This window comes from Mus pahari, chromosome 18 (assembly GCF_900095145.1).
Source record: "Mus pahari chromosome 18, PAHARI_EIJ_v1.1, whole genome shotgun sequence".
Classification (NCBI taxonomy): domain Eukaryota; kingdom Metazoa; phylum Chordata; class Mammalia; order Rodentia; family Muridae; genus Mus; species Mus pahari.
The window spans coordinates 12222842-12247259 of record NC_034607.1 but is presented as its reverse complement, the minus strand read 5'-3'; the positions used below and the strand labels follow the sequence as shown (position 1 = coordinate 12247259).

The window sequence follows — 24418 nt, the reverse complement described above, 5'->3', positions numbered from 1 at the left end:
TTGCTTATGATTCTGTTAGTGGACTTTAGAGAAAGATTAAAACACAGTCTTTATGTTGGAACTAGCAGTAAGTTTGCCTTCTTATCTCTGCCCCAAACACCCTGAACACACCCAATTTCACCTAATCCAGGAAGCTATGCAGGGTTGGGCCTAGTTAGTACTTGATTGGGCGACCCCTTGGGAATACCAGGTGGTATAGGCTCTAAGGGGAAAAACAAAACAAAACAAAAATTGCTGTCTTAGTCAGGGTTTCTATTCCTGCACAAACATCATGACCAAGAAGCAAGTTGGGGAGGAAAGGGTTTATTCAGCTTATGTTTCCATACTGCTTTTGATCACCAAAGGATGCAGGACTGGAACTCAAGCAGGTCAGAAAGCAGGAGCTGATGCAGAAGCCATGGAGGGATGTTCTTTACTGGCTTGCTTCCCCTGGCTTGCTCAGCCTGCTCTCTTATAGAACCCAAGACTACCTGCCCAGAGATGGTACCACCCACAAAGGGCCTTTCCCCCTTATTATCACTAATTGAGAAAATGCCTTACAACTGGATCTCATGGAGACATTTCCTCAACTAAAGCTCCTTTCTCTGTGATAACTCCAGCTGTGTCAGGTTGGCACAAAACTAGCCAGTACAATTGCCTTCTCTTTTCTTATACAAATGGATGATGGCCTTTTATTAAACTTCTAAGCTTTGGGCTTCCATGTCTCAGAACCCAGCAGAGATATGGCAACAACACTGTCAGCTCTCAGCATTTAACCTTGATCAGTTTTCTGCTCATTATTTTTATTATCAGCAACTGTAGGAAGCTGTAAGCCACAGGTCAAACACATGACGAGAGAGAGAGAGAAAGAGAGAGAGAGAGAGAGAGAGAGAGAGAGAGAGAGAGAGAGAGAGAGAGAGGAGAGAGAGAGAGAGAAGTCAGAGGAGAGAGAGGAGAGAGAGGAGAGAGAGGAGAGAGAGATATTTCAGTGGGGTGAAAGCATTTTCCTGTCCTCCACATTAGGGCCATCGTCTTGCTGTCGGGAACTCATGTACTTGGCCTTGAACCTGGATGGCAGGATAGCTTTTCAGCATTCAATCACAGTTGACTTTTAAATTGACTTTTGTCTTTTCTCAAAGGTTATTTCTAAAACAAGCTTAGCTTTATTATTAGATAATGTACCCCGCTTCCTTCTTTTCTAGTCAGCGAGGGAGCTACCCCTCCTCTGCTTTCTTCCCCATCCTTACCCCTTGACATCCCCATTAGAAACCGCCATTCCACTGACTCCCAGAGAGAAAGCTCATTGCAGGGGAAGCCCAGAATCGGGGCCTCTAAGAAGTAAGAAGCACCCCCAAAACATGGCAGCCAGATAAGCAACAATTAAAGGCGCAGTCTACATCTTTTGGCAAATTATACAAGTTAGTTGACAGAAAAAAAATGTAACTTAACAAATGTGTTCAGGGAAGGAATTTTCGAAAATACAGAGAATAAATAAAATAAATTCTGCTTTTTGAAAATAAGCAAAGTGGATTGTTTTCTAAATGGCCACTGGACTTTCCAAATAGAAATATTTACGCATAAGAGAGACAAATGGGCCTTATCTGCGTGTGTGCGCGTACACACACACACACACACACACACACACACACACACACACACACATTTTGTCATGTTCATTGAGACATCAAGTCTAGAGAGCTCTGGGCTATTTGAGGCCTACAAGGGAGAGGCCGTGGGAGATATTTATTCTTCTTATTATTTATTTTAGAGTCGCGTTTTTTCTTCTGTGCTGTGTCTTAAGGTCTGGGCTGCATGGTTTTTTAGGCTGCGGTAGCTGGAATACTGAACAGGTTTTGTGTTTCATCTTTTTTTTTTTTTCCTTCCCAGATCCCAGGCAGGCCCAATCTTCCCCACCGTGGTCCTATGACCAGTCTTACCCCTCCTATCTGAGCCAGATGACATCCCCATCCATCCACTCCACCACGCCGCTGTCTTCCACACGGGGCACCGGGCTCCCTGCCATCACCGACGTGCCCAGGCGTATTTCAGGTAAAGACCAAGCTTTCACCAGAAGCCCACCCCTGCACAGGGGCGGGGGCGGGGGGTTGGTGATGGACCAAGCCTGGCTTATCTATGCTGCTCACAGTCACTGTCTATCGGAGACAAGTGACACTAGGTACTCAGTCTGCATTTACGGGGCTGTCAAACGCTTGAATAGTCTTAATTCAATAGATGAAAGTCTGCCCGAGATGGCATACGTTTCTTAAGATAACCTTTAGTATTACACAGTTAGCGTCCTGCTGAACTGTGTATTTGAGGGTTGCTGTCTTACAGCTAGGATCTTCTCCCAAAGGTCACATGCTAGGTCTTCCTCTGCTTGTAAGCCAAAGGACACTTCCCATAGCCCGGGCTCCACAGTAGCTAGTTCCAAGAGAGATTGCCTTCAAGCTTAGGCTACTTAGGAGAGAGACCTAGTCAGTCACAGCACTGTGAGCCCCAGAGGAGCCTTGAAAGGCAGCACGCAGCAGCTCAAAAGCAAGGCACACTGTTACTCTGTGTGGCAGCCCCTCCCCAAATCCACCAACCCAGAGACTGCCACCCCCCCCCCCAAAAAAAAAGCTTGTGGCTCATAGTGGAAGTGTATGTGTGAAATGACCTGGCCACCCTCTTCTCCATCCTGTAGAATTTAGCAGAGGGGGCCAGAAAGTTACAGCGAAGACTTCAGACAGACACATAGAGTGAGAAGCCCTTGCCCGACCATATGAGTCCCATCAATAAGTAAAGCAATCCTTCCACTCACTTTGATGTATACCCCACCATCATTAATAATCAGACATGACTCCACAGGGCCACACAGCTACTGTGTCTCATGTCAGCCTTTGGGCCCCAAGCACCTGTTTGACTCCTGGCCAGGTTAATGCCTTTCTCTCTCTCTTTCTCTCTCTCTCTTTCTCTGTGTTTCTGTTTCCATCTCTCTCTCTCTCTATCAGTTCTCTGCAAAGCTCAGAGCCGTTGCTCTCTCCGCCGAGTCGTCACTGACAAGCTGAAGCCCCGCCGGCAGGCTTCCATTAGTCCACTCTCCTTTGTTTCTTTCAAGCTGGGAGGAGGGAAGGTTTTGTTTCTCAAGGAGTAGCAGGAAAGGGCTCTCTGGTCCCAGTGCCTTCACATTTTCTGCTGCAGATGGACTCCCCGGGGTGAGTAGGGTTGGGAGACGGTGGAGGGAGAGCTGGAAGGTTCTCTGGATAACCATGTTATCACATTTTATTGACCACTGCTGCTGTGCTTACGAATCACATGACATCTGTTGGGAGCTGGGCCAACGATAGTATAGTATAGACGGGTAGTTTTCCTCTATCGAGTGAAATCACTATTTCCTTTAGGCAAGATATCAATCAGGGATACAGGAGAGGAAGAAGAAGACACACAGGGGGCTAGAAAGCATGCACAGGGCTGGGGTTGACTTAGTTTTGATTGTTTCAACTGTATTTCAGATGAAGAATTGGTTTTATGTAGAGTTAAAGTTCCTCGTTGGACTTGTGCAATACTTGTGTGAGTTGAGGGTCCCTTTGGGCTTCCATCAGACCAACCCTTTGCAATTGAAGCAGATTTTTTTTTCTCCAGTGGGGATGGAGAGATGGCTTAGCTATTAAGAGCACCTGCTGTTTTGAAGGGATACAAGTTTGTCTCCTAACACACTGGGCAGATCAAAACCACCAATAACTCTAGTTCCAGGGGATCTGGTAGCCTCTTCTCATCTCCGTGGAGGCCAGGTGCACACACGGTACACATGCATGTGCTCAGGCAATCACACATACACAGAAGATAAAAGTAAAGAAATCCTTAAAAAGAAAGAGAGTCCCAGAGGACAATATTTGCTATAGAGATACAAACGAAGTGTGTTCATATATAGATTCATCATGGAAACCTCTGTATACAACCTTGAACAGCTGAACACCCACTGGGCTCCGCATCAGGATTTGCCATTCACACATGTGATGCGGACCAAACCAGTTATTTTGTTCTTGTCATTTCAAGCATTTCCATGAAGTGACATTATAGCTCTTTTCGTTCTACAGAGAAGGAGGTAGGAGGCGAAGCTGGCTGGCTATGCAGCTGTTTATTGATCTCAAGCCAGAGGCAGGAACGTGCCCCCACTTTATACTGGTTTAAAAGGCGGTTCAGTCCGGCTTTGTCCTCCTCTCTGAGCATCTCAGTGAGTCGTGACTGGTAAAGGAGTAACACGGAGCCAAGGTGGGAGGTTCTGTATAAACATTACAGAGAACAGAAAATCCCTCCTGTCAGCGTGGGGGGAAACAGGAAGGAACAGGCAGCTGTGGACTGTCAGGATCTGAGAGAACCCTCCATCCACCGTCTGACCTCGCTCCTGGTTGTGGGGCTGTGCCTGAACTGGAGCACTACCTGATGGACTCAGATCACACTGCAAGGAGCCAGTGTGTGGTCCACTCTCCAGGGCCCATCTTTGGGATGGTAATGGAGAGATGGTCCTTTTGTAGGGCCCTAGGGGCCGAATTGCAACAATTTCTACTTTATCATTATTCACCTCAGTATATAAAGCCATCCATCCTCAAGGTACGTGAGACTGACCTTCTTCCTACAAGTGAGACTTGAAGGTTTCTCTCTCTTTCTCTCTAGAAAATAAAATACTTTGGATGTAATCTATGTGTACCTTGCCCGGTCCTCTGGTCTGCCTCTAACATGGACAGTTACCATTTGCCTCTAACATGGACAGCCCAAATGCTAACCTCCATCACCATAACCCAAGAAGTCTCGTGGCCATCTTCACGATGCTTTTAGGCCACATCTCCCCATCCAAAGGGATACACAAAAATACATGCCGATGACGCTGGGTGACCCAACTTAGGTTTACAAAACTTTATTAATTACTGGGAAAGTGTACAATATTCAGAACAGACCTGACACACAGCATGTGACATTATAGTTGATATACCAAAGATAAATTGTTCTTAAAGTTGTATATCTGTATGTCATTTGCAGGCAAGGCCTGGGTTAAGTCAATGTAATAAATAGGAACCTAAACTTTTTAAAGGAGATTATTTGCTTAATAAAAATGAATCCCCCCCCCAGAATATATTTAAGACCAAAAGAGTGATTTAGAATATTTCAATATTTAAATGAGTTAACACTTTTATGAAGTTAAAAAAAATCACTTCATAAAATACATAGCACATAGCATTACTAAAGTATTCACATTATTGTTATTTAGATTTACAATGAATGTTTACAGAGTTAAACTCAGTTAAACTTCACAAAAAGCCACTAAAGTATCAAGAAAAAATTAATTATGTAATAAATCAAAAATCTTAGGTTGTATTTTCTAGGGGTGGAAGGGTTCTGTTCCGAGAATAGAAACAATTAGAAAGGTGAGTTTCTAAAGAAATTGCAGTTCACCCTAAGATGCTATTCAAAAGAGATACCCTGAATGATGTGCTTGAAGAGCAGTAGGGGAGCGGAGTTCTTCCTTTTCTGTGTGCCCATGCCTCTGACTTCTCCAGTGTGGATTCAGTTCTAGAACCTGAAGAATTATGTCCGTAGTATGCTCTGTCTATTTCCTATCGTTTTCTTTCTGGAAGCGAGGCAGGAACATAACAAGGTCTACTAAAATGATGGAGGGAGGCCTGCTACCTGTGCTCCCCAGTTCGTTACAGAGAAAGCCATACTGCTAGAAGTCTTGATGTTCATAGGCACATTAAAAAAAAAAAAAAAAAAAAAAAAAAAAAAAAAAACCAGGGCGTTTCCACTTTCTCTCAGGCAGCCTTAAATGGTAAAAACAAGAGTCGCTTACAGGCTTGTAAGACAAACACTATTCGATCGTCATCTAGCTGACAAAGGGGTCCTTCTTTGTTGGAATGACTTTGGAGCATACTCAGTTCAATTATAAAAGTCAAGTTCAGCTTATCAGACAGACACCAGCCTTGTGATATCGCAGTGCAGAAGCAGCCCTGACCACCCTAGGCTTCTTAGCTCACCATCTATATTACAACAAGTAAGACCTTCTATAGTAAACTAAGCGTGGGAACACCCTGACCCCAGGTGGCTCTAAAGGTGACCTCACCTCATCTTGTCATGAACCCAAGCTGTACCAGGGCTTTACCACTGTGACAGTGCTGTCTGTCACCCGGGCACTTGTGTGGCTTCACATAATGATTATAATTAGTTTTCTGGAGGTCATTAAAGAATACTCTGTAGATAATTATTGACCTTCAAACTGTGTTCCGTGTACTAATCCTGCCACTGGAAGAAGAAAGATTCCTTAGGACTGATTCTCCACTTTTGAGTCCAGTGGGCAAACCCTGTTCTCTTCCTATCTCAGAATCTACAGGTCCTTCCTACTTCAGCTGGCTCTTTCCCCTCCCTCCGTCCCTCCGTCCCATCTGACCGCCTCCTCTGTGATTCAGAGGTGGAAGGGAAGGTACAGGCACTTCCTGAGACCTCTTTCACATGGTCTTCTCTGCTCTCTGGAGGTCCCATTAATGACACGCACTGGACACACAGGGAAGAATCATAGATGGTGTCTGCCTTGGCTACTTTAGAAGAGGTCACCGGGAGTTACACCGAGAACATTTTCATGGTGTTCATGCTTTTTTTTTTTCCCTGAAAGTTTCTCCCCCCCCCCCCNCCCAATAAGCAACCAGCCTTGAATCTTCTCTTTAAATATCTTAGTATCAGAAGCAATTTAGCTCAGCTTCACAAGGCTGTTGAAGAGCTTTCCATCTTAAGGGCTCCCAGTTGACATTTCCCAAACTCAGCAGAGTTGACATTAGTCCACTTAAAAAAAAAAAAAGTCACTGACGATGATTGTGTCAATACCACAAGATAGAGAAATTGCCAGCGGGGAGTTGGGGAACCATGTGATCACTTGAGATGTGCCAGGAGGATCAGCCCACGTAATTTAAAACCCAGTGGTATTTGATGGAGCTCATTTAAAAGATGCTCCTTATGTACCAGTCCCTGTCAAGTCTCCGGAGTCCAGATTTTAAAATCAATAACTCCAGTAGTGTGGCCCATCCAGGGGAGGACTGACTTCTCCATGCCCAAGAGGGAGCAGTGCCTCACTCTTGGAGAAAAGAAAAAGAAAGCTCTTGCAGTTAATACTAATAAACCAGAAAGTTGAAACAACCTTAATAAAAAGCTAGAGTTCCTCCATTCGTTTCTGTGGACCTCCTTCTATGTTAAGAACCTGTTTGGTAAACACACCTCTGCCACAGCAGCCACCGGCAAGCAATTAAGTTTTGCGAGAGCCGCTCTTATTTTGTAGAGGGTCTCTGTTTAAAGCCATAAAGGGGGAAGTTATTAAATTTAATGGACCCTAAACAAAGGCAAGCCCCATGTGTTAACAATGGCATGTCCCATATTCCTCTCCTCATATCAATGGTGATTGACCTGAGCATTTTCAAATTTGTAGGTCAGAGTTCATCTTGCTTTCCCTAAAAATAGTCTGTCTTCCGACAAGAGCAGATGGTGTTTTAATCCCACTTGAACCTCAATTTACTCTAGGACTGGGAACAAAGACATGGTTTCCAGTCCTACCCTGTCCATCGGAGAATGTTGGCGCAGGCGTAAGGCTGACTAAGCCTGTTTGCATGACTAATTGCAGTTATTTGTAGTTAGCCTTGGGTACCCCAGCTCAGTGTAACCTGTGTGTGTGTGTGTGTGTGTGTGTGTGTGTGTGTGTGTGTGGTTTTGACTCTGATTTTTTTTAAATACATAGATCTTGTCAGTTGTTGCTGGGGCAGGGTGGGGGTGGAATTTACCTCTGAGACATGTACAACCACCCACACGTAGGGCAAAGATCTGTTAGAGAAAGGGTTCATGCTTATGCAGAGACAGAAAATGGTCACACATTTTCCTGTATGGTTTGATGCAGCCTGCTCTCAGGAGTGTGTGACCGCTGTCACCAGACGTACTGATTTTCTCAGGACACAGCCGCTGCTGTGATCCTGGAAGAACATGCGAACAGTTTAGCTGAGGAAAACCTGATTTTAGTTTCAGTGTCACTAGGAGTCTTTCTGCCGTTCTCATCTGTGTCCCTTGGCTTATTGTGCCTCAGTGGCTCCATGGAATGAAGTGACTCAACATTGTTCATCTGTGTGTCTCAGAATTTTACAAGGAGTAAGGCAACATCAGGACTTAACGAATAAATGTCAGGGAGAAAACCAAGTTGCATTATTACTTATGAAAGAATAGAAAATGCTGATATGTGTGTGTGTATGTATATATGTATATCACATATGTATGATTTTAAATGAATATTTGTGCTTCATAGCAGTTTTACCTTACTACAGGAAGACTAAGTAGAACATAGAGCTTGCATATCCTTCAGTCACCACCCATTGACTCCTGTCATTTATGTCTTGCATCATTACAGCTGAATGTTGATCTACTGTTATGACATTGAGCACACAGTCTACCTTAGGGTTCACACTTGGCATTGCACAGTCCTGTGGGCCTTGCCAATCCTATAATACAGTGTATCTCCCATTACAAAATAATATAGGCTAGGCTCCCTACCCTACTCTGCCCTTCATACCACCTAATAGCACTCCGACTTCCTCCTTACAAGACCCTAGAAAACATAGATGTCTTTACTGTTTCTATGGTTTTGAACTTTTTGAAATAATTGGGATTAAAAATATATATGGTGGGAGAATGCTATATATACATTTAAAACATATATTCTCTTTCTGCACCTCCTGATCCTCTTTTGCCATAGACTCTGTTCATGACATTTTTTGTTAGAAAATCTTTACACACACATACACACACACACAAACACACACACACACACACACACATACACACACACACACACCATGGGCCCTCTTCTTAATTTGGCCCATAGACAGACTGTTCATATGGATGCAAACACAGAAGAGATTTCCTCAAAAATCATGGTCCATTATGTGCTGATAGACTGTATTTGCTGCTCCTAGGTAGAGGAGTTTCCTCCCTCTCTCTCAGATACCTGGCATTCCTAAGAACCCACTGCTGCTTTCCACTCTCTGCCAGGGCTCTCAGAGCTGGGTGCAGGGCCTGTGGCTTTCTCACAGGCCTCTCATCTCCAGCCAGCATTTTCCTCTTAGCAAATGTTCTCTTATCTCCACTGCCCCCTCTACTGTCTCTGAACTCTGTCGGTGCCTCTGCAGTTTCCATATCTTTCTGGGAAGATAATATATTGCATGCTTACCAGCTTCTGAGGAAACAGTGGTTCATCTCTGCTGCTTCTAGAAAACGAACAGGGAAGCTGCATGCATGCTTGTTTTCAGTCAACTCTGGCGTTACGTGACATATGGCTTTCTCTTCACGCAAAGACAAGCTTTTCAAGGACCATGGCTATGTTGTACATGTTCTTGGATCATTGTAGCCTGCGATATTGTAGCCTGGCATGTGACTGGTGCTCAGTATAGTACAAGGAAACAAGGGTGCGCACGAAAGAAGATAGAGGAAACAAATAAAGACAGGAAGGGCTCTGTGATAGCTCAGAGAGTAATGGCACTTGTCACCAAACCTGACAACCCATGGACTTGAAGGGAGAACTGACCCCTGTAAGTTGTCCTCTGAACTCCACATTTATGTCATCAGGTATTTGGGGGTGGGGAGGTCATGAGGACAGGCAGGCAGGCAGACAGACAGACAGATACATGCACACACACACACACACACACACACACACACACACACACACACACACAAATAAATTAATGTGCTTAATTAAACAAAAAGTGTGTGGTGGTGGGGTTATTTTGTTCACCTGGAACAACAAAAGGACAAAACTTAGAGAGACTTTTCTTGTTGATAAGGACAGGAAATGACACGGCCAAAGTGTGCATAAGCAGTATATATTTTTATCTCCAGCTCCTTTTGCAATGTGTTTCATATTTAGAGCACATATCAAGACTCCATCTGTTTCCAGAACTTTCTGCTAACAGTTAGTAATCATGCCAAAACATACTCTAGGTCCAACTTGAAACCGAAGGATCAAATAGAATTTTTTTGATTTCTAATTTTGAGCCTGACATTAATTACAACCATCATGCAATAAAGTGTCAGGGGCTTTTCTGAGAAAATGACGGACGTTACATGAACTCTGTGGTAAATGGAAGGAGAAGCCGTTCTTCCAGAACAGAGCTAACGATCTCTCCTTGACAACTGTCATTTCTCATGAAACCTCACTCTTCCTGGCGCCAAATTTCCTGAGGTTTTTTTCACGTAGGTTTCATTTCACCCTGTGGTCCCAGTCAGTGACCCCTGGGGGTGCTACTGTTGTCCTTCTTCGTGCCTGGTACTCAAAGAGTCCAACTCCGTCTTTATCTTCACCCTTCCTGCTTGCCAGCTGCAATGGCCATTTGTTTAAATTAGGTGTTTTCCACCTGCAAAGAACGTCTGAGGGTTAAGCTGCACCCTGTGTGTCGTTAACCCTTTACATTCTTTCTTGGGTTGGATGTCTTCCTTCAGTTATGTCCAGTCAACTCAATAAGTGGCTCTCATGTTCTTGAAATGCTCCAAGGCAGGCAAGGAATGGCATACGTAGGCAGCAGCGTCTCTCTGTTAGAAAGACGTCACCTGTCTCATCTCGTCTAGCAGACGTGACATGGCCAGCTAGGAGCTAGATCACAGTCGTGCTATGATGCAGCCCAGGACAGGCCAGCAGAAACCACAGGTGCTTGGAGTCTTAGTGAGCAGGGACCTCCTGCACCTCTCTTCTGCTCTATTAACTTGTAGTCAACTTAAAGCCAATGCCTTAGGGAATTACAAAACACATCAGATATTTTTTTCTTAATAAAAGAGCCTCCTTTTATTCTGAATTGCTTCAACAACTTTATATTTGCAACTTAAGAAGCTGCCTATATTATATTTGGCTTCATAACAATTTTTAAAATATCTAACAGGAATGTATGAAATCTTGTCTTTCCTTAGCTAGATTGAAAGCTCCTGTGGGCCCAGGGACTAGGCTTTTAAGTCCCTGATACCTCTCTGTAACTCTTGCTAGATTGAAAGCTCCCCTAGGCCTCACACTAGGTTCCATAATCCTTTTCTATCTCTCTGTAACTCCTAGTTCCACACCCTGCTTGCTTGCATATATGCCCATGGGAAGCCCTTGCCTTCAGCCGGAAAGCCTGCCCAATAGACAGTGCTGTAAGCCTAGGGGCTCAGTATGCTGAGAGTTACTTGAGACTAGTTAATGCCTTTAGAGGTGGGGTCCCAGGGGCGATGAATGACTGTTGTCATTTACCTGAATGTCATAGTCTATAAGTACATATATGTTCCAGAATGAGATACAGTGTGGAATCAGCAGGCTTCCCTTAATTCAGTGAAACAAGACAGTTTGAACTATGCTTTAACATGCGTGAGCCCGTATGTTTGTAACTCACTGCAGTTAGAATAGACAGACATGCAAGTATTCATGACATGTACCTGAGTTTGCTTTCTGTTGCTGTGGTAAGCACCATGACCAAAAACAACTTGGGGAGGAAAGTGTTTATTTCACTTTATACTTCCAGGTAACAGTGTATCACTGAGAGAAACCAAGGCATGAACTGAGGCAGAGACTGTGGTGGGAGGGGTGCTACTCACTGGCCTGTTTCTCATGGCCTGCTCAGCCTGCTTTCTTAGGTATCTTAGGCCATCAGCCTAGGGATGACACCACCCACAGTGGGCTGGTCCTCCCATACCAATCATTAACAAAGACAATGACCCGCAGACTTGCAAATGGATTAATCCAAAGGAGGCAGTGGCTTAGTTGTGGTTCTTTCTTCCAGGTGACCCTAGCTTGTGTCCCATTGTCAAGAGCTACTTAGAACAAGAGGTGTGTCACTTGTCATGTTAATAAATACAAACCAGGGTCCTGCATTCTAGGTAGAATGGTGACGTTAAAGTCCCATGCTCTTGGCATTGCCTGCTGCTTCTCTGAGATCTGACTTCTGATGAACAGTGGTCCTGCGCAGCTGGTCTCCATGCTTCAAGCTCTCTCCAGCCAAAGTGGTCATGGTTCCAGCTGTCTGTGTAATTAGTAATAATGCTACAGTTGATGGAATAATAACAACCAAAATGATGGTTCTGAACACATCCCGCCCTGTGCCAAGGAGGGTGTGGAGTCATGATGAATAATCAGCACATGGATGTGGCCACAGTAAATCCATGCATGATTAAGAAGAACCCCTTCTAAATAAATAACTGTGAAGAAATAAAAACAGACTTAAGAAAAAAAATTAATAATAGTGTTGTGCTCATCATCGTTTAAGAAATCAGCCCTTAAGGTCCCTGTCTGTACTTTAGGAGAACACTGTGTAATCATCATGGGTTAAAGGCTCATGGAGAACTGACTACATGATTCTAAAGAGGAAAGCTTGGGCCTTTAGGCATTTAACTGAGAAAGTTAAAGTTCCCTGACCTTGGAAATTGCCAAAGAATCCCCTGAAGGGTTAATAAGACTTCCCCGGGCCTTTTTAATAAGCAGTTGAAGTCTTTGCATAGGGTAGTGCCTCCCCCAAAGGGGCATCAGACCCAATACTGAGTAAGTACCAGTTGGTCAATCAAATAGTGTTGACGTGGTTTGTCAGGAAAGCCGTTTTTCCATAGAGCAGGCACATGGACCATGACACAGCCCCTGACCGACCATAGCATCACTGGGAGTGTGCTGGGCACAGGACATGGCTGGGGTGTGAGGAACTGTCTTTTGTGTGCCTCTGGGTTCTTGGGCTGATTGCTGAGTTTCCACAGGTCTAAGTTTTCCCCCATGAGTGAGCAGGATTTGTGGAGCTAGCTATCTTCTTGGGTAGATCCCAGCGTGCTTTGGATGTTGGTGAGTGCAAATTAGAGCCAGGGGTGTGGGTTTTCCATAGGGGAAAGATGTAGCAATCATCTCAACAGCCAACCAAATGCACTGCCTGCAATCCTCATGAGGGCAAGGGGTAGTAATTCACCGAAAACCCCAGTTAACATTAACAAGTTCCAATAGATGTCAAAGAACGCTATGCTTTGGCATTTCGCTTGCTCCTGAGGGCATTAATACCCAAAATGTTCAGCATTCAGATTCTGTCTACCCATCCCAGCTGAACCACTGCCTAATGTCGGGCCTCGGAGGTGTGTGTGTGTCAGAACCGAACACGGAAAATTTAATTCTTCTTAATTAAGGGACTTAACTTTGTTATTTTTGCATGACATTATGTGGCTAACGTGTGTTCGCTCTCTTAAGAATGAGTGTTACTAAAATCCAGAAACAGCTGGGTCTCCCGGGCCACAGCCCCTCTCTATAACCTCAGCCACCCAGGCAGGAGACAGGAGGATCATTTGAGTCCATGAATTTGAGGCCAGCTTGAGAAACAAAGACCCTGATCTCAAAAATGACAACAAGACAGTCAAAAGAAAGAACAAATTACTCTTGGAGAATAGGTGAGAGCAGAGGACAAGCCTCTACTGATTAGGTATAGTTACAGACCCAGTTAAAGAAAACGTGATTTGCATCCTAACGGCGCTCTTGTTAAACCGGTGATGTGTGTGTGTGTGTGTGTGTGTGTGTGTGTGTGTGTGTGTTCGTTCCAGCGTACAGGTGTCCTGCAGAGACCAGAGATTCTGAGTCCCTTTGTAGATCTAATTACAGGCAGTTGTGAGCTGCCCACCTCTGGAAGAGCTGCACGCTCTCTTAACTGCCGAGTCACCTCTCCAGTCCTATAAAATATGTCCTAACCTAAGTTACTACCAATATGAATTCACTCATCCATTGAATCTATTCGACTTACAGAAGGGATCCTGATGAGCAAAGCAGAAAAACTCTGGGAGCTTTTGTATTGTCAGATGGCTTGGTGACCAAATCTGGTGCAGGGCAGCCAGACCCCTCGGTGAAAGTCTGGACCCCATACCTGTGAGGACACTCAAGCTCATTTTAGGCCAGAGCAGTGGCAAAGCCAGATTTTGGCACAGCAGAAATCAATGGACAAGGTGCATTCTGGGACTGAAGTGGTTTTGCGTGCTTTCTTCCTCCTAAAATGCAGGTCATGTGTTTTCAGAACTTTCATAGATTTGCATCCCGTCCCCCTGACTGCTTTCAAGGTCAGCACATGGGTGTGACCAAGCCAGCTCTGCAACTGCTCACCAGACAGGCATGCTGGGAATAGGCCGCCATGCCCACGAAGTGAGGAGAACCTTGGCTGAGGAGCCAGTAGTGAATTCAGGCTCCTAAGCTGGTATCGTCCGATTGAGAAGCCTCAGTGGAGTGAGCCTCTCCATGGCGTGAGTGATGGCGTGAGTGGATGACAGAGGCCACAAAAGTCGGGGACAAATCCTCAGTCGAAAGGCCTTGACCTCAGAAGACCTGGGACCTTGTTCTAGGCAGGATCATATAACTACAAGCTGAAATGACAGAAGAAAGGTTTGGGTTGGCATTGCCCTTGGCTCGACTCTCTCCTCAGCTTCTTTGGGCTGCAAAGAGGTTTTCCTCAAGGCAGCAAAATGGCTTAGTGGCCGAGGCGCTTGCGACCCAGCATGTCAGTCTACTTTTGCTTCCCAGGTCCTATATAGTGAAAGGAGAGAATGGACTCCCACAGACTGTCCTGTGTCCTTTGGCACACACTCTCTCTCCTTCCCTCCGTTTCTCTCCTCCCCCCTCCCCTCTCTACTTGCCTTGCTTTCTCCTTGCTTTGACAAAAGCGTCTGAAGAAAGCAGCTCAAGGAAGGGTTGACTTTAGCTCACAGCTCTGAAGGATTCCGTCATCATAGTCGGAAGGTGTGGTGGGAGGAGCTGGAGGCAGCTGGTCACATGACTTCTGCAGTCAGGGACCAGAGGGATGAACGGAGTGTTCAGCACAAGGAATGGTAGCCCCCATCCCCACCCCACGGTTAGGGCAGGTCTCTCCATCTCAACCCAACCCAGAAACTCTCTCACAAATGTGCCCACAGGTTTGCACCTTGGTAACTGCAGAGCCGGTCAGGCTGACATTCAGAACTAACCACCCAAGACAATTAAAGAGGGCTACAGTTAAAAATAAAAAAATCAGTGAAAGGCAGAGGCAAACCAGAATAACAGATAGCAGATAGAGTCGTCCAGAGCAAACAGCAGAACGCACAGCCTGGGTGACCAACTGGACAGAAGGGTGTTTTCTCCCCCAGGAGCCAAGATGCAGTTACACATTTGCGAACAACATTGTATCTTTTGCTACATTTTGATTTCTTCAAAGTGAACCCAGTCTAGACGTTTGCTTACTCACATTTTAATACGATTAAAATTCAAGCTGCAAGGTATAGAACGTAGGCTTAACGTTTTGGGAAAAAAGAACTTCCTAAAGGATTTATAACGGTGTGTAAAAGATGTACTAATTCCACTCCTCCCAATGTGGGCATTGGACTTGCCTAGTGAGCCCCTCCTGGCCATCAGGCATGGTACCGCCCCTCCCTCATTGTGTTACTGTAGAAGGAATAAGTTAAGGACAGATCAAAGGTGCCTTGAGGTAGGAAACGGAAGGTGTGTTATGTTTCGCTCTTTGTAGACTTATTTTTTTATTTTTGTCTTTTAAGAGGTGTGTGTGTGTGTGTGTGTGTGTTGTGTATGGTTATTAGTGTGAACACGTACATTTTGTGCATGAGACTGTGCATGGAGGCCCAGGGCTGAAAGCAGGTGCTTTTACAATCACTTTTCACCTTTACTTTTATTCATTTATTTTTTTATTGCTTGTGTTTTATATATTAATGTAATAACTTTCATTTTCACCCCATTTCCCTCTTTATTTCCCCCACCCCACCCCACCCCACCCCACCCCGCCCACCACTGCCCCTTTTCTCACCTTTAGTTTTTGCAATGGGGTCTCCCACAGGTTGGGCTAGGCTGGCTGGCCAATGAGCGTCAGAGAGCTGCCCATCTCTCCCTCCACATGCCTTTAGCATTGTGACTCTAGGTAAACTGCGTGGCTTTGAGGTGGCTCCTGGGGACCCAAACTCAGGTCTTTGTGCTAGTTTGACAGGGTCTTTACTGATGCGCCTTATCCCACGTCCCTTGTAGATCTATGAGCTGCTGTTTCACAGGTAGGCTTGGAACCTGCAAAACCCTGACTTATGCCATAGGTGGTGTGCTGTGCATTGACTGTGCCCTCCTCAGGAAGATCCATTATATCTCTCGGTTCCTCTTGGCTATCTTCTGGTTTCTTCAAAACGAACCCAGTGTATAAGTCTTCCTACTCACAGTTTAATAAGGGTAGAGTTCAAATTGTAAGGTACAGAATGCAGGGCTAAAATTTTGGGGGAAAACAATCTTCCTAAAGGATTTATAATAACGGGTCAGATAAAACTGTCCTAGAAGAACCCAACTTGGAGCCATTCATGTTGAGGACAGTTACCTAGAAGTGAGGCAGGCAAACTGAGCAGGCTTCAAAAAAACATAACTCATCCACAGGTCAGTTTGGATGCCCAGAACTCATGCAATCCCCAGTCCTCATTTTCTTTTGGTCTGTGTTACACCCTCAGATAAATAATTAGATGCTTTTATTTTGTAGCAAGAAAGCCTGTGTGTTGTTTTGCACAGTGAATCTGTTGCTAACTGATTACCTCATCCGCAACGGTAATACTTTTTCTCAGTAAATGAGGACCATTCTCGACCAGCTCGGTGGGCTCATTTGGTAGAATTGTTAGGAGTTTATTGGCGAGTCTCACACTTGTCAGATGGGTAGTAGAGTGAATTCTCACCTTTTCTTACTGAGGAATCTGCGTGGCCAGGAGGGGCAGGGACTTCTTCATTCTGATACTTCACTTAGACAGGACTAGGACCAGAGCCCACATTCCGTCCTAGGCATTCTTCCCATTACTGAACACAGCCCTGGTGACCAATGAAGAGAGAGACCTCACCACCTAGAGTTAACCCATCCTTCTTCTTGCTTCTTGCCTTCTCCCATCCTGACGTGAAGTTATGTGAAGGCATAAAATGCGCGTATAGTCTGTGAATACAAGCGTGTGGATATGTGCACTTGCAGGGGCCCAAAGAGAACACTGAGTGTCCTGCTCTGTCACTCTCTGCCTTGTTCCCTTGAGGCAGAGTCTCTCACTAAACCTAGAGCTATGGTAACTGGCAGCCCACAAACCTAAGGAGTCCTCTGGTCTCCGCTCTCCCACAGCACTGGAACTATAGGTCTGTACACGGCCATAAGCTGTCCATTTACCCAGGTTTTGCATCTGAACTCCTCACACATAAGAGGCAAGCACTCTTAGCCACTGAGCTGTCCTGCTAGCCCCAGGCACAGATTTTTTGCCCTGTGGCTTGGCAGCATCTTCCCTCTGGAGCTATCTGGGTCTATAGCTAGTGTGGGTTCAATATTCTGACCCTGAGAGAAATAAAACTTGGGCTTTGATCTTAGCAGACACAGAGAGACTGTCCATTATTTGAAGAGCTACACTAGCTTACACTGTACTTGTCTCTTATTCCACAGTCCCTCGGGAATACAGCAAGGCACTTTTTTCTCCTCATTAAAATAAGTAGCACCTTAGTATACAGTTAGATGTATCTATTTATCCTTGGGAAACAGAGGGTTCCATGTCTCAAAGACACACAAGGGATCAGGGGCAGCCACAAACTAATGCTGAAAGTGGTTCATAGCTGGTGAGTTTATTGCTATAGCACCAAGAATAAACACTGAGTGAAGCCCTCTGGAGGTGTGTGTGTGTGTGTGTGCATGTGCGTGTGCACTCTTGCTCACGTATGTAGACTTTGGAGTGTTATGGAGTAAAGAGAAAGTGAAAGGAGAGTCCCACTTGGTGCTAGTGTTTATTTATCTCCTACAAAAGGAAAATTTCACTATGTGAGTTTTGCTTTTTGGAGGCTTTTGCCAAATGCTTAACAATCTGTAGGGCTTGATTTCTCGTTTAAAAAAAAAATGCTGCTCTGAGAACAAGGGTCTATGTAACTAGGATGTGTTTGTTTTTGTTTAAGTCATTCAGAGGGGGAAAACGTCTCTTGTCCATTGTTAAAAGAGAGGTTTCAATCAAAGGAAAAGTCTCCATATTCTAAAATATACAAACAGTTCTTTGAAATGGATGCCAAATCAAACTCTAAAAGGGACGTTTTCCTTGCAGAAGTTTTGAGTTAATTCTGTGTGCAGGCCTTGAGTGGAAAGCCTTTGAGATGTCGGAGGAACGAGTGCAGGAACGTCATACTCAGCTTCCGAAGTTACATAAGGAGCTTTGTCTTACAGTAGTCCGGAGCCGAGCCGAGCCGAGCCGAGCTGAGCCACTTGTCCCTGGTTTTAGGCTAAATCTCAGTAACAAAGAGAAAGGAATCCTTTCAGACTAAGTCAGAGTTTCCGTTAAGTAGAGGTGAGACTTTGGTTTCTGATGACATTGGATCTGAGCAGCCACTTGAGAAAGCAGAGCAGCTCTCATGGATAAAAATTAACTGATCCCTTCTTGGGTTTTGTTTTCTTTCATTGTTCGAGACAGGGTGTCTAGTGGAATAGCCCAGACTGGTCTTGAGTTTGCTCTCTCCTGCCTCAGCTGCCTGAGTGTTGGGCTACAGGGATATGCTACCATGCCTGGTTAAGTTATTCCCTGATGTTCTAGCTAGCTTTTCATCCACTTGATACGAGGTTTTTATTTCACCTGGGAATAAAAACCTGCATCGAGAATACGCCTCCATTGGATTGGCCTGTCAGGCAAGACTGCAAGAGTACTATTGATGAATGGTTGATTCAGAAGGTTCCAGTTCACTGTGGGCGGTGCCACCCCTGAGCAGGTGGTCCTGGATGATAGAAGAAAGCAGACTAATGAGCTAAGGAAAGCAAGCAGCATCCCTCCATCAGCCTCTGCCTCAGTTCCCACTCCCAGGTTTTAGCTTTGAGTTCCTGCTCTGACTTCTCTCAGTGATAGAGCTTAACCCCTAAGGTGAAGTACACCCTTTTCTCTCCAAGTGGCTTTTGCACATAGTGTTTATCACGAAAATAGGAAGCAAATGTAGACAGTCGTTTTGAAAGGAATTTTATGTGGTCTCCTGTCAGGATTCTATTTGCACACAAGTACTAGGTACCAAAAAGGCAAGCCCAGTGTGCAGAGGGGACACAATTTCGTTTATGCCCCACCAATAACTAGCTGGGTCGTGGGGGTGGAGGGTAGCTTCCTTTCTTGACAAAAGCTCACTGTGATTGCTGCCTGCTACGCCTGCCTCACAGAGACTTTGTGAACATTGTGCCAGGTGTTTGTAAAAAACAGTGAAAGTTTCAAAATGGGTGAATGTGAGTGTCTTAGGATTTTACTGCTGTGAACAGACACCATGACCAAGGCAACTCTTATAAAGACAACATTTAATTGGGGCTGGCTTACAGGTTCGGAGGTTTAGTCCAGTATCATCAAGGCAGGAGCATGGCAGCCTCCAGGCAGGCTGAGAGTTCTATATCTTCATCTGAAGGTTGTTAGAAAAAGACTGACTTCCAGGCAGCTAGGACAAAGCCCACTCTCACAGTGACATACCTACTCCAACAAGACCACTAAAAGCGTCACTCTGTGAGCCAAGCATATAGAAGCCATCACAGTTCGATTCCATATTTAAATGTAATTATAACTATTGAGAGGCAGTGTCTGTGTGAGACCTGATTGTTTCTTGGGATTGAAGTTAAAGGATGTGTTGTCCATAGGATAAGGGAGCAAGGCAGGGCAGGGGTTATAGCAAGAGATGCCCTGTGGAACTCGGTGATGGGGAGTGCAGGAGTTCCATGGGTATGGGGATAACTCAGGTGAGTTCTGTGTGCTCAGATTCATATAGGTATAGTATTACAGGAAAGGCAGCTGGTTATATAGGCACAAATCAGAAGGAACACACAAATTGTCCCAAAGACAAGTTATAATTGTATAATTGACAGTTGTAATGCCATGCCTTTACCCTCGCCTTGAGCACGCGTGTGATATCTTTCATCTATGTCTCCGAGAGGTATTCAAAGGAAGCAGGACAGGGTTTTGATTCCAAAAGAACTTAGGGCAGTAAAGGTGGCAGGGTGATTTTTGTCCCTTTGCAAACCCATGCAGGGTACAAGTGGAATCCCCAAGAAGAGCAGCAGGTGAGATTGCTCTAGGGCCCATGGGTTGGAGGAGGAAAATCCCCAGTAGGAAGGGATTGTGAGGGCAGCTTTGGAGGTTGTTTGCAATTTCAAGGGGAGAGAAGGGTTCAAGGGGAGGAGAAGAGAAAGCAAAAACCAAGGCAGATTTGGACCCCATGACCTTGTGATCCTAACTACCCAGCAGGCAGAGGCCTGGAGGAGTCCCTCAGGAGAATAAAATTCAGTTCCCTCAGAAAGCTGCAGAATTAGTTGAAGGTCTACAGGGTGAGTGACGGAGACCCTGTCTCAAAATATAAAGTAAAGAGGGCTAGGAATAGTTCTCCCAGTGGTAGAGTGCGTACCTAGCATGTAGAAGGCTCCAGGTTCAATTCCCAGTATGGAGGGAGGGAGGCAAATGGGGAAGGAATGGGAACCAGGGCAAAGGAAGTGGGGAGGTGTGGGTAACAGAAAGGGGAAGGGACCTGGGTTGACCTGGAGCACACAAACCACCAATGAGAAAGCAAGTCAGGTGGTCATCTGGTTTAGGGTCTAGGTTTGGGGTCTTGGGCAGTTTGGACTGTACAGAATGCCCCAGGGTCTACATTGGCTCATCACCATACTAAGCCCTCTTAGTCTATCTCGGAGAACCATAGGTTGGATTTGGCATGATTCCGTCTTGGAGCTATCTGCCATCTGGAACCAACTCTTTCCCCTGGCTTGTCTTGTGGATCAGTGTGAGATTTGTTGGAAGATGTTTTAGTTATGTTTCTAGGGCAGTGGTAAAACACCATGACCAAGGCAACTTATAAAAGGAAGAGTTTATTGGGAGCTTATGGTTCCCAAGGGTTATGGTCCATTCTGTCAGGGACAGCAGGTAGCAGACATGGCAGCTGGAGTTGGAAGCTGAGAGCCCACATCTCAGACCACAGACGGAGACAGAGCCAACAGGGAACGGCAAGGGGCTTTTGAAACCTCAAGGTCTGTCACCACTGACACACTTTCTTCCACAAGGCTACACCTCCTAAGCCTCCCAAAACAGCACCAGCAACTGGGGATCAATTATTCAAATGCTTAAGAATTGTGGGCCCACGGGGTAGAGACATCTCATTCAAACCACCCCAGAGGGCTAGTCTGAGGCTGGGTTGGGCTTTGATATAGAGGGGCCACATTATAGGACAAATGCCAAACTCTTATCTAAAAAAATACAGTCTGTGTATTAGAGGACAGTAGAGCTTAGCCTCCTTTTCCGGTGTCACATGCCTCTCTTCCCAGGCAGAGTCTTTTAGAGAAGACTCAGGTTGGACCCTTGGGCTGAGTGTGTGCGGTCAACCAGGAACTTGAGCATTCAGAGTCTGGAACCATGGGTTTTCTAGCTTGCTCCTGATATTCAGTAACAGAGGTAAGAAGAAGAAATGGCCACTGTTGGCTGTGTGTTCTCACTGTTTTCCTGCGGCAGGAGCCAGGGAACCTAAGGAATATAAAATGTGATTTACTTAGGCCCGCACGGGGCATCAGTGATATTGCCAATATCCAAATTCAAGAGCAGGGTCATTTATAGCAAGAGGGGGCAGACACCAGTTCACCATGCCCTATCTCAGCTCCATCCCCACAGCCGCCGTCTGTGTTACCATCAGCCTTAGCTAGACTGTCTTCATCGGAGTTGACTGGAGAGCGTACCCTAGCAGAGATGGTGGCAGAAGGGACATGCGGTTCTAGGGCCAGGGTCGCTGTGTAGTCATCTGCTCGGCTGTAACCTTACGGGAATCACTTCTTTGAGCTTTGAGTTTGTCATTCAGAAGATGGGGTTGGTAACGCAGTCTCCTTTGTGGAAGATCTACTTATAATGTAAGTAGCAAGGGTGTTTATGGAGGTCATCCTGCCTGCTGACCAGAGCTGTGGTAGCGCGGCCTCAGCTGCCAGGTTGGCCACTCTTCCCTTTAAGCCAGTCTCCGCTCACACGTGGTGGGATGCTGTAAATACCAGATCACTTAGAGGATCTCAGATATGGTTGAGGGAAAGCAGAGCCTGGTTGGTTAAGCAGTCACCAGGTCTGGTTCCCGGCCCATCGGGCAGAAATGGCAGGTTGAAGCATTCCTGTAGCGTGGGTTTGGGCTTGCCCCCGGGCATGAAGGAAATGCTGCTCAGTTTTCTACTGCAATACCCCAAAGGGCAAACAAAAACACAGGACTCCTTCCCCACGCTGGGGTCCAGCCCACTGGCACCCATAGTTACCCCTGAGGAGAGTATTTTCAAATCTCATGTTTTATCTAAGAAAAAAAAATCATGTGAAGGTTTTGTCTGTTTTAATATAAGATATTTTAAGCTACTAATATCACTCATCTGTCTGTCCTGTGAGGAGTCTTTCCACTTGCTGTTTTCTTCTGTTCCATGGCTTCCTGTCAGCTAAGCTTTGGTGTCTCATATGTAAGATGTCAACCAAATTTCTACTTTTAATACAGTCCAAGTTACCACTAGCTCAAGTTGTGACAAAGTACCAGGCTGCCTTTTCTGTATTCTAGCTTTAAAAATAAAAATAAGAAAGGAAGGAAGAAAGAAGGAAAGAAAGAAAGAGAAAAAGAATTTCTTAGGAACAATTTATCATTTAGTTGTAATTTTTAAAATAATCTTAATTGACCACATATGCCATCAAGTAAGAGTTGCTCTTGTAGCCTCTGCCTCCCGCCCCTGCTCCCTGCCTCCCTGTGCTCCCTCGTGTGCGCATGCGCACTTCACTGCTTTCTGCCAGGATGTCAGAAAATTAATTACGCTGCTCCGGGTAGATACCATCACAGGAAAGCCGCCCCAGATTCAAAATAAGATTACGATATAGAAGCTGTTATTTTTAGGGGGAAAGACTACTGCTTCCCAATCTCTTTGCCTCGTTTTTCGTAGTTTCTCCCGTTTTAATCCTGGTTCCATATTTTCATAGCCATAACTCATTAGTGGTTTTTAATTTTTCTGAAACTGAAATAGGGTCTGAAAGGGTGGATTTGCCCCCTTTTCCCTCCTTTTTCCCCTCCTCTTTTTTTTTTTTTTTTCCTGGCTAATCGGAGGAACGCAGCCACATCTGAAGCCACTTGGCTCATTATGAATTTCATGGAAACTGATTCTCTGAAAGTGTTTCCATATGTGTGTTCCCAATATATCCCATCCTCTCTAAATGGGAGCACAGACGTGTGCATGGGCTGGAAATGGCTTCAGGATGTGACAGAGCAGTCATATGACTCGCGGCACCGTGGGTGGCCCCTTCTGAAAGACAGGGTGTCCTGGGTGCTGGCCTCCTTCCTGTAGCGGATCTGGTTTCAAAGACTATCCACCCTTCCTTTAAAATGTTCCTAATCAAGGCCTAGCAAGATCGTTCCCCCTCTCCCCGGTTCTCTCTTCCACCCGCACAGCCTTTGGCTCCTTCTTCTTTGCTCTGGGTCCCTGGATACATACACACAAGCTCACACATCTTTTACCGTCTGTCCCCTTTCCCTTTCACAGAGTGGAAGTATATTCCAGCAATATCCTTAAAACCGGGGTGGGTTTAAGGAGTAGTTGCTGTTTCTCGAGATTGCTAGGGTCCCCTGCTCTTGGTCCCCTGCTCTTGCCTGCTCTCCATCCTCCAGTGTGACAGACTTTCCTAGCCTTAGGATCAGCTGGTCTGTCTGATTTTGTGAGTAACGAACGCTGTGGAAAGCACAGATTATTACAACATTGAAAACAAATATTTATACTGGAGATTTGAGGTACCGTGTGTGTGTGTGTGTGTGTGTGTGTGTGTGTGTGTGTGTGTGTGTAAAACTACAGAACTTGTTAGTCATTTCATTGTCTTAAATATTGGCTTTATTTCTGATGTTTCCTTTAGCATGGTCTTCTGTACTTCTCCCAAAGGTGTGTTTTTCTAATTATTAGGGGATGAAGTGGGGTCCAGTGTTGTTCTGCTCAGTCATGGTTAGTATGAAGGGACCAGTTCAGAGCCAACTGATAGAAAATCCCTTTAAAAATCTCAGTGTGAAGATGCAGAGGAATATTTTATGTGCAGTCTAAAATTGATTCTTGGATTATGACTTCTGGAGACCAAACTGCTCTCCATTTGCCCAGCAGTTTTCTTGAAGCACTTGCTTGTAGAGGAGCTAAAGAAAGGACAGGATGGGAAGAGTCACTTGGAAAAGTCCTGCCTTTGAAGCATGAGGATGTGGGTTCAGATCTTACCCACATAAAAGTCAGCTCAGGGTGGGTAGAAACAGGTGGGTCCCTCCACCCACCCAGCTGAATTGATAAGCTCCGGTTAGAGAGAGACCCTGTCTCAAAAACAAAGTAGAGAGTGACTGAAGAAGACACTGAAAGTCAGTCTCTGGCCTCTGCTTGGAAACGTGCATACACACACACACACACACACACACACACACACACAC

The 24418-nt window shown here is 45.3% G+C and overlaps 1 protein-coding gene across 2 annotated transcripts in view; it reads left to right on the top strand.

Annotated features, from left to right (window-relative positions):
* Runx2 (RUNX family transcription factor 2) overlaps positions 1-24418 on the top strand; it is a 210163-nt gene that overhangs the window by 176080 nt on the left and 9665 nt on the right. For both annotated transcript variants that reach the window (XM_021217616.1, XM_021217617.2), the window contains one exon: positions 1867-2028. In XM_021217616.1, coding sequence (XP_021073275.1) covers positions 1867-2028 — 162 coding nt within the window. The remainder of the gene's footprint in view (positions 1-1866; positions 2029-24418) is intronic.